General features: G+C 23.6%; 2 protein-coding genes across 2 annotated transcripts; both read left to right on the top strand.

Moving 5' to 3' along the window:
* Nucleotides 1–5,179, top strand: DICPUDRAFT_159122 (uncharacterized protein; the record flags this gene model as incomplete). The annotated part of the gene is made up of 5 exons (XM_003294117.1): nt 1–1,912; nt 3,160–3,223; nt 4,644–4,773; nt 4,896–4,920; nt 5,037–5,179. 5 exons carry the CDS (start codon nt 1–3, stop codon nt 5,177–5,179), a joined length of 2,274 nt encoding a protein of 757 aa, XP_003294165.1.
* A 65-nt stretch (nt 5,180–5,244) lies between these two features.
* DICPUDRAFT_159123 (uncharacterized protein) lies at nt 5,245–7,240 on the top strand (the record flags this gene model as incomplete). Its single annotated transcript, XM_003294118.1, has 2 exons — nt 5,245–5,279; nt 7,048–7,240. 2 exons carry the CDS (start codon nt 5,245–5,247, stop codon nt 7,238–7,240), a joined length of 228 nt encoding a protein of 75 aa, XP_003294166.1.
* Between the last annotated feature and the right edge of the window lie 3,278 nt (nt 7,241–10,518).

The following is a 10,518-nucleotide window of genomic DNA, read 5'->3' on the forward strand; positions in this document are numbered from 1 at the left end:
ATGTCACAATTTTTTAGTTTATTTTCACCATGGAATGCAGTTATTTCATTTTTTAAATTTTCAAATAATTATAAAAATAATAATAATGATACCAATAATAATAATGATAATAATAATAATAAAAATATTTTTAATCAAAAAAACAAAGATAATAATAATAATATAAATAATAATAATAATATCAATGATAATAATAATATAAACTATAACAATATTAAAAATAATACCAATATTAATAATAATAATAATAATAATAATAATAATAATAATAAACACAATATGACCAATAATAACAATAATAATACCAATACATTTCCATTAGATCCACCATTTAGACCAAACTCCACCCAATCACAAAATTCAAACAAATCTAGCTCATCATATAACTCTCCAATTTATAATAATAATAATAATAATAATAATAATACTGCAAATAATAACAACTATAATGAAATAACAAAAATTCAAAATAACACCATCTCTGGTACTGATATTAACTCCCAAGATTTCAACAATAGAGACAACCATCTCATCAATAAAACCAAAATCACTTTAACCACTACCACTACAACTACCACAACCACTACAACTCTTTCCAAAAAAAACCATTACTCAGAATCAACCATACCATCAGAAAATCAACCAATTTCCGATTCAAAATTAAAATTAAAAAGAAAATTATCTGATTTATATGATATAGAAAATTATCCAAGAGAAACAAGAGATAAAAAAAAATTAAGAACTGATTCTGATTACCAAATAGATATTCCACCAACTATGCATTCAAAAATTATTGCCACAGAAGTTAATGAAGCTAAAAAAGAAGAAACAAAAGAAAATACAAATAATAATTCTAAGATTCACAAAAATATCAAAATTTTTTTAATTAATTTCGAATCAGCAAAAATTGACGTAGTCCAACAATTAAAATCGGAAAGTCACAGTGAAAAAATTTTTGCCATTAACTTATTAGACCATTATATCTCAGATGATGGTTTATTAAAAAAATTGGCCTTTTGTCAAAAGCATAGTATTTTAGACAATTTATTGGAATTTATTTTTTCAGAAGAAAAGGAAAGTTGTACAGACCTTGCCAAAAAAAAAGCTTGCTCATTATTTTCAAAAATTATAATCAAAGAATGGTTCAATGAAGAATCATTAGAAAATATTGAAAAGTGGATTAACTCACTTTTCGCAGTTTTATTAGACCCAAATAAATCATCAATTAATAAATTAGAATGGGTTGTTAAAATATTTGGCCAGTTCGATAGAATTAAATGTGAAAATGGTTTCAATTCATTTAATAGTAGAAAGCTAATGACAATCGATAAAATTTTTAATGTTTTAATAGAGCTTCTTAAAAATCTTATTGATTCAAGAAAGAAATATTTAGATGGTCCACAAAAATCATCATATGCTTCTCTTTTAAAAGAAACTATTGACACAGTTTATTCATTTTTTGGTTTGGTTAGTGGTTCAATTCGTTCAAAAAATTTAGAAATGGTTTTAAATCTCTTTAAAAGAGTAAATTCTCCAAAATCTTTTGAACTCAAAAATTTTTTGGTTAATTTAATTCCATTTTTTGAATTTAAAGATTTGGTATTGGTTATGGAATACTTCAACTCAAGCCATAAAAATCTAGTTTCAAGTGGTAACTCTAATACTCCAATAGATGCTCAATCCATTCAATTATTTTTTTCAAATATTTTAGTAATTGTAGAAAGAATTGAAAAAAGTGAATATAATAATGAAGAATTGGATATTATTAAAAAACTAGTTGAAGAATCCATCAAATTCTCTGGAGTTCTATGTTATGATAACACTCTTAATTTTTTCGAAAAGATGTACTCCGATGTATTAAATATTGTTGACAAAAAAGAAAGATCTCTCAAGTTCATTTCAATCAAATGGTGTTTGTGCTGCCTTAAAAAATCGAATCCAAATTCAAGATTAGATTTATTTATTTCCAAATTAGAATAAACATTGCTATAATCTGTTGACTATATTGTTCTCTATTAATCATGAACTCGATGGGGATGAAATTAATAATTAAATCGTTTTATTCAATTTTTCTATAATGAATTTGATTGCGATGAAATTATTAATTAAATCCTTCACTCAATGTTTCATTTTTAAAATCCATGTAATTAAAATAGTTAACCACATCCGCTTTTGTTTTTTTCTTAAAGTTTCTAATCAAAAATTGGGTTTTTTCCATCAAACAATCAACTCAAAGTGCATCACAATAATCAGTATATCCATCTATATGAACCATAATCACACTTTTCTTTAAAATCTCACAAGCATTTAATTCGATCACCATCATATCAGTACTCTTATGCAACTACATCAACAACCACTCATTGCCATAATCCAACAGTTATAACTACACTTTACCACCATTCCATATTTATATAACTCACCAAAAAAATATTACATTAACACTTAGTTTGTAACAATTCAAATTACCATCCATCAATTATAATAATTAAATTAACAAATTACAATCAACAAAATAGTATATTTAGTTCAATTTAATTATTATCAATTCAAAGTTCTTTTTTTACAGTGTATTAAATAAAGATTAAAGATTTTTTAAATATTTTAACTTTTAATTTATTATTTTTTTTAAAAAAGAAATTAAATTATTTAAAAAAAAATATTTTATTATTTTTTATTTTATTTTTTAAAATTTCTTCATTGCGGGTATACTTCTAAAGCATAAATAAAAAGATTAAAATATATTATAATGATTATGTTTAAATAAATGATTTTTCAATTGTATCTTTTAATATATATACATGTTATTAATATATATATATATTATTTTTTTTAGTTGGTAGTTTTAAATTAATTTTTTTCAATATTTGATTGTGTTTTTCAAAATAACCCTATTTGATTTGAAAAGGCCCAATGAGGTAACTGTTATTATATTAATTCATTTTTTAATATCCAAATTTTTAATTAATTTCAAGGCGTTACCTATAGATATTTAAATTTTTAAAATATTATTTTTTTTTCAAAAATCAAAAAATTCAAAAAACCAAATAATTTTTTTTTTTTTTTTTAATTTTTTTTAAATTTTTTATTTTTTTTTATTTTATTTTTTTCAATCACAACAAATACACACATAAATAATTTTAATAATGTAAACTATAGCACATACAATCAATAATAATAACCTTAACCTTTCAGAAATATGTTTTAAACCTTTAGAGAATAAGTAAGTAAATTAATACATTATTTTAAAACAACAACAACAACAACAACAAACCCATATACATATAGAAAATGGCATCGTTGAAGAAATATAGAAAATAGAAACAGAATTACTAACATAAATTAAATTAACTTTTATTAATATTCAAAAGCCAAATTAAAACTATTAAATACCCAAACAGGATCAGCTGTCATCGATATCATGAATGAAAGGATTTGGATTATATATAGATTTGGATTATGTTTATCAAATGCACAGCCAACCTATTAAAAGATATTTTATTCAATTTACAAATAATTCAAAAAGTGTTAATGGATGTACCGTTCAGCTCTTATAGACACTAGTGTACAGTTATCATGTATGAAAAAACATTGGCAAAATAAAAGATTAGTAACTCACAAGTATTCTCATATAGATTGCTACTTATACTAGCAATGTGTCTTTAATTAAAATCAAAAAATGCAAGATATAGAATAAATCAAGCTAACCACCACAATATAATGATTTTGACGGCGTCTTAATAGCTAAAAGTGAATATTAGAGTTTGGCCAACCCGAAATCTTTTCAGTAAGATTCACAACAAACAACCATGGTAAATGAAACAATTCAAAAAGAAAGGATAGTATGACAGTAGAAATTGGGAACCTCCTTACTCAGTATAAGGAGACTTAGGTCCTAGGGCAACACAATATTTAATTAGTAAAGCACATGACACCAAACGCGGGGCATTATTTCAGAGAATACGAATTTAAAGTTAAGGCCAAACTATATATATTTCCAGTTAAACGAAATATAATTAATAAAGATGTAAATAGGTCATTTGTGCCAAAAGAGTCAAAAGATTCAAAGTTCAAATTTTAGCATACACTGGCGGCTAATATAGCAGACCTTGATCCACAATTCCCTCAAATTGCCAAAATCAAAGAACTATAATGATAATCTATTAATATTGGTAAATATAGAAGAGATGGTAGAGCTGATATATAAAAATGAAAGTTTTTGGTATAAAATTAAATTTTTCAATACCGGTTCATCTCCAAACAAATGGTCATTCTGTATTAAGAACTAAATCACTCCATTTTTCGCAAACCAGGGTTATAAACCAACTTCTCTATAAACTGTTGGCTCACCGCAATTCACAAATCATTAAAGAATTGAGTAAAAGATATAAGCTGTTTTCAGAGACAAAATAAATACCAAGAAATACAAAGTAGGTGATCAAATAATACCAAAACTACAGCATCATCAACAACAACCAAAAGCAGAACCCATTTTATATTAATTTATGTCAATAAATACTTTAGAGAATAGAAAATTTATGGTTCATTAAAAAAGGTAGAAGTTTTTGGGAAAATCAAAACATTAAGAATAAGGCTAAAATTAATCAATAAAGAAGTGCAGCTTAAAATTCTCTTATCAAAAGCAGAAACAAAATCAAAAGTCCCAAAGGTTATATTAAGGAGTTAGAAATCTGTGGTGATTCCCCTCGTTCATCTGGTTCACAATCTGCTTCAAGTGCCTCTACCATTAGGGAAAACGATCAAGTATTAAAAGTAAAATTCATTTCATTAGCAAAGCAATTATTTAAAAAGAAGAGGAGAAGAGAGAACTTTTAGAACAATTAGAATTAGCTTAAGAAGGCCTTCAATCTGAAAATCACAATATTAAATAAGAGATTACATTTCTTCAAGATAAATTCAGTAAGTAATCTTTCAACATTGGTCATGATACTTTATTTGGTAGATTAAAAGTTTCACCAAGTTCTCATACTGATAGAGGGGATAGATCCATCGGCATTGGTTTCTACATTCATTAGTTTTACATAGAAATCGATTGAAAGCATCAAAATCGAATGTTGGTAGTTCAAATGCAGGCGCTAATAGTTCACCAATCATCTCATTGAATACTTCAGAAGAAATCAATGGTGATAGAATCAAAGATATTGAACATGAATTTTAAAGTAATAGAATATCAAAAGAGAGAATTTAGCAATGGAAAAAGATTTAGAACCAAACAGTTATGAAATGATGATACAGGCTGAACAACTTAGAAAGTTAGAGTAAGAAATCTCTCAACAAAAGGTTCATTTGGAAACAGTTAGAAATGAAAATACTCAATTAAAATTGAAAACTGAAAATATCGAAGAGGAAATAAGACAAAGAATGGAAGAAAAGTTAAATCTTTTAAAAGAACAAACAAATCTTCAACCTCAAAGAATCACTCTTAAGAGATCTCAAAAATAGATGTAAATAGGTTATTGATTTAGAATTTGTTTAAGACCAATATCAAGATCGTTATGACCGTTTGAAGCGTGCCAATAAACCAGGGTGGAATGATCAAGAGACAATTTAATTCAAACAAAATTTGACGAAATGACAACATTTAAACACCAATTAAATAACGAAAATACTAAACTCAAATCAGAAATTGGAAAATAAAGAAATTACACATCCAAAGAGGCCAACATATTATTGGTTTAAATAAATAAATAAATAAATAAATAAATAAATAAATAAATAAATAAATAAATAAATAAATAAATAAATAAATAAATAAATAAATAGCAACTAATCAAGAGAGGCAATATAAATTAGCAATTGGATTTAACCCCAAACAAAAAAATAAGATAATAAAAATATTATTAACCCAAAAGTTTTTTATATTTTAAAATTTAAATGAATAATCTTTATTTAATTTGAATCCTCCTTTTGTATCTGTGAATAATTACCTGCAAATGTGAAATCTTTATCTTTATCGTTTACTTCTTCTATTATTAATTTTATTATTGCATTGGATAACTGAAGCCTTAAGCCATCTTTCAATTGTAAAACCTGTATATAATTGAAATTGTAAATCAAGTAAAACAAGTATATCACTTTTGGTTTTTTGTTGTGGTCTTCTTTATTTTATGCAAAAAAAGTTGATTGCTATAATTATTATATGGCGTCTATTTTCTATATTTCTTCAACGATGCCAGTATATGGGTTTGTTGTTGTGGTTATTGTTGTTGTTTTAAAATAATGTATTGATTTTCTTGTTCTATAAATGTTTTGAACATATTTTGGTAATGTTAAAATTGTTATTTTTGGTTTGATGTACTATATTTTACATTATTAAAATTTTAGTAAATATCAACACGTTATTCCATTTTAAAATAATATTTATTTTTAAAAATAAAATAATTTTATAAAAGATTTTTTTTTTTTTTTATTTTTATTTTTTTTTAGATCATAACAAACAAACACACACATAAATAATTTTAATAATGTAAACTATAGCACATCTAATCAATAATAATAATAATTTTAACATTACTGAAAATATGTTTAAAACATTTATAATGTAAACTATAGCACATCCAATAATAATAATAATTTTAGCATTACCGAAAATATGTTTAAAACCTTTCGAGAACAAGTAAGTAAATTAATACATTATTTTAAAACAACAACAATAACAACAAACCCATATACATATAGAAAGTGGCATCGTTGTAGAAGAAATATAGAAAATAGAAACAGAGTTACTAACATAAATTAAATTAACTTTTATTAATATCCAAAAGGAAGATTTACCAATTAGAATTATTCAATACCCTTACAGGATCAGTTGTCGTCGATATCATGAATGAAAGGATTTTAATCAATAACATAAAGATTTAGACTATGTTTATATTTTATAATTATTTTTCTCAATAAATACTTTTAGAGAATAGAAAGTTTATAGCTTATTAAAAAAGGTAGAAGTTTTTGGAAAAATCAAAACATTAAGAATAAGGCTAAAATTAATCAATAAAGAAGTGCAGCTCAAAATTTTCTTATCAAAAGCAGAAACAAAATCAAAAGTACCAAAGGTTATATTAAGGAGTTAGAATCTGTTAGTTATTCCCCTCGTTCATCTGGATCACAATCTGCTTCAAGTGCCTCTGCCATTAGGGAAAACGATCAAGTATTAAAAGTAAAATTCATTTCATTAGCAAAACAATTATTTAAAAAGAAGAGGAGAAGAGAGAACTTTTAGAACAATTAGAATTAGCTTAAGAAGGTCTTCAATCTGAAAATCACAATACTAAATCAGAGATTATAATTTTTCAAGATAAATTCAGTAAAGAATCTTTCAACACTGGTCATGATACTTTATTTGGTATATCAGAAGTTTCACTGAGTTCTCTTACTGATAGAGGGGATCCATCAGCATTGTTTTCTAAGCATGAATGCATTCATTAGTTTTACAAAGAAATCGATTAAAAGCATGAAATCGAATGTTGGTAGTTCAAATGCAGGCACTAATAGTTCACCAATCATCTCATAGAATACTTCAGAAGAAATCAATGGTAATAGAATCAAAGATATTGAACATGAATTTGAAAGTTATAGAATTGCAAAAGAGAATTTAGCAATGGAAAAAGATTTAGAAAACAAAAAGTTAATAGAAAGTCAAAGAATAGCAGTATTTTTGTTGTAGATCCAAGAAATCTCGGTGACGAGCTTCTAGCTATAAATGATGATACAGGCTGAGCAACACAGTTAGAAATGAAAATACTCAATTAAGACAAAGAATGGAAGAAAAGTTAAATCTTTAAAGAGAACAAACAAATCTTCAACCTATAAAATTTAGTACCCTCAAAGAATCTATAAATTGTTATCATCCATTGAAGGAGATATTACTGAAACCTGATTCGATGCAAACAAATAAAAATAAACTTGGGGGTTTACATAATCCGGGCACTGTAATTAATAGTTAAAAATCAACCATGCATAACTGCCACGGATGCGAACTGGGTTCAATTACATGCATAAATTATAATTTCCCGAAATGAAAGAGCTAAAATGATATTCTGTTAATAGTGGTATGCAAAATGGTCTATTTATAGAGTTAATTTAAAAAATGTGTAGAGTAATATGTTTTTTTAAAAAATTTATTCATAATTTAAATCCTGTATCATATTGGTGGCATAGAATACGTAAATTTTAGTAGCAATACATATCATGTTTCATCATGTAGTGCTGTATGTCCCATTTTATTAAGTTGTACTTAACTTTTTCTTTACCAATAAAATAATTAAAATAAATAAAATAAATAAAATAAAATAAAATTAAATAAAATAAAATAAAATAAAATAAAATAAAATAAAATAAAATAAAATAAAATAAAATAAAATAAAATAAAATATAGTTTTTAAGTTTTATTTAAATTTTTTTTAAAAATTACTGTCACTCTATCATCTTTATTGTTTTCTTTCTGTTTTTTTTACTGATGGTTAATAATTTACCATCTGTCACCTCTAACTAAATAATTATCCTAGCCCCTAAAATTTTGGTATTACCTTGTTCAAAATATGCTGATACATCCTGTAATAATTGATAAACTTATTTGAATAGATGTTTATCTTAATTCATTTGCCCTCTACCATCAATACTTTAACCTTCTGGTGAAAAGTATGGTAATTTACTTTATAAAAATATTTTAAAATAAAATAAAATTATTTATTATGCAATATTATTATTATCATTTTAATTGATTTTAAATGATTGTATTTTGTAAAATTACTTTAACATTCCCCTAACTGCATTACCACAAGATGTACCATTCCCTGTTACAACATTTGAATCACTAACGAAATTATCCTTAACTTTTCTATAAAATGTGATGAGTTAATTATGAATCGACCATAAATAAAGAAAATAAGAAGAATAAAACATTATTATAACTGAAAAAAAAAATATTCAGTTATAATAATGATTAAAGAACTGAAGGGTGTAATTTTTAAAGAATAAATATAAAATAAAAAAATAATTTATAAAAAAAAATAATAATAAATATATTGTGATTGATGTTTATTATCTAATAGGGAAAAATAGGTTTTTTTATTAAATTATAAATGAGAGAAATATAATATGCAGTGGGAAATGGGTGAAAAAATTAAAAAAATTATTTTAATTATTTAAAAAGGGTATTTTTTAATATATTTCAAAATAAAAATATCTAATAAATGAATATAATATTTCTTTTATTATAAAATGTGTAAATAAAAATAATTATTCTGATAATGTTTTATTTATATAATTTAACTATTTTTTTATTTAATTTTTATTTAAAAAAAATTAAAATAAAATATGTAATAAATATTTTTTTTTTTAAATATTTAAAAGATTACTAATTAATTTTTTTTTAATGATGCACCAACTAAAGATGAGAAAATAGAAACAACAAAAAAGAAAGAAGATAAAACAGAAAATAGAAAAAAGAAAATAAAGTTTTTTAAAATAATTGTGGAATCAAAGTTCAAAAATAAATAAAATAAATAAATAATAAAATTAAAATAAAAGTAAATTAAAAATAAATTTTCCATGTTATTTTTAACAAAAAATAATAATTATCTTTATAATTTAAAAATAATAAACTATAAATTAGTATTTGAAATTAATTAATCTTTTTTTTTTTAAATCTTTTTTTTTAATTTAGCTGGGTATTCTGGATATCATTTAAGAGAGAATTTAATGAAGTTTTTAAATAAAAATATAGAATAAATTATAATTCACAATTTAAAACTATAAAATAAAATAAAATCTATATAGCTATAAAATATAAATTATAATAATTTAATAAAACATTATATTAAACAATTGATTATTTTTTATTTTATTTTTTTTTTGTAATTTTAAAAATTTTTTAAATTTCTTTTTTTTTTTTTTTCATTTATTAAAATTAAAGCTTTCGTTCACTCACACATATTTTTTTACATCCAGCTTATATTTTTTTTTACATTAAATCATATAGTTAAATTTTTTTATTTTTACACTTTTATACATTTTATTTTATTTTAAATAATTTATTTTTTAACAAAAATGTTAAATATTTTATTATTTTGTATTTTTTTATTTATTGTTGTTAGTAGCATTTTTTATTACTATTTTGGGAAAATTTTATTCAAGAAATACAAGGGTTGCCGTTGCTCTACCACTAAAGGAGAATATTGCCAATATTGTGCCTTTGATAACGATTACTGGGGAATTCAAAATATAGAAAGCCAAAAACTAGAATATGATCATATAATAGATAGACACAGATTATATCACAGACAAAGTTCCCAACAACACACATTCATAAGGGAGCAATGTCAGGAGAGGCTACAACTATATCAATTTCAAATAAACAACAGCAAAGACTAGATCTTCCATTTCAGCAACAACTACACTCGAACACACAAAGACTTCATCTTAAAACAACATCAAGTTCTACACACACACTAGATCGGAACGTACCGATAGACACACACTACATCCAAACACACACAC

Source organism: Dictyostelium purpureum (assembly GCF_000190715.1).
Source record: "Dictyostelium purpureum unplaced genomic scaffold DICPUscaffold_514, whole genome shotgun sequence".
Taxonomy (NCBI): Eukaryota; Evosea; class Eumycetozoa; order Dictyosteliales; family Dictyosteliaceae; genus Dictyostelium; species Dictyostelium purpureum.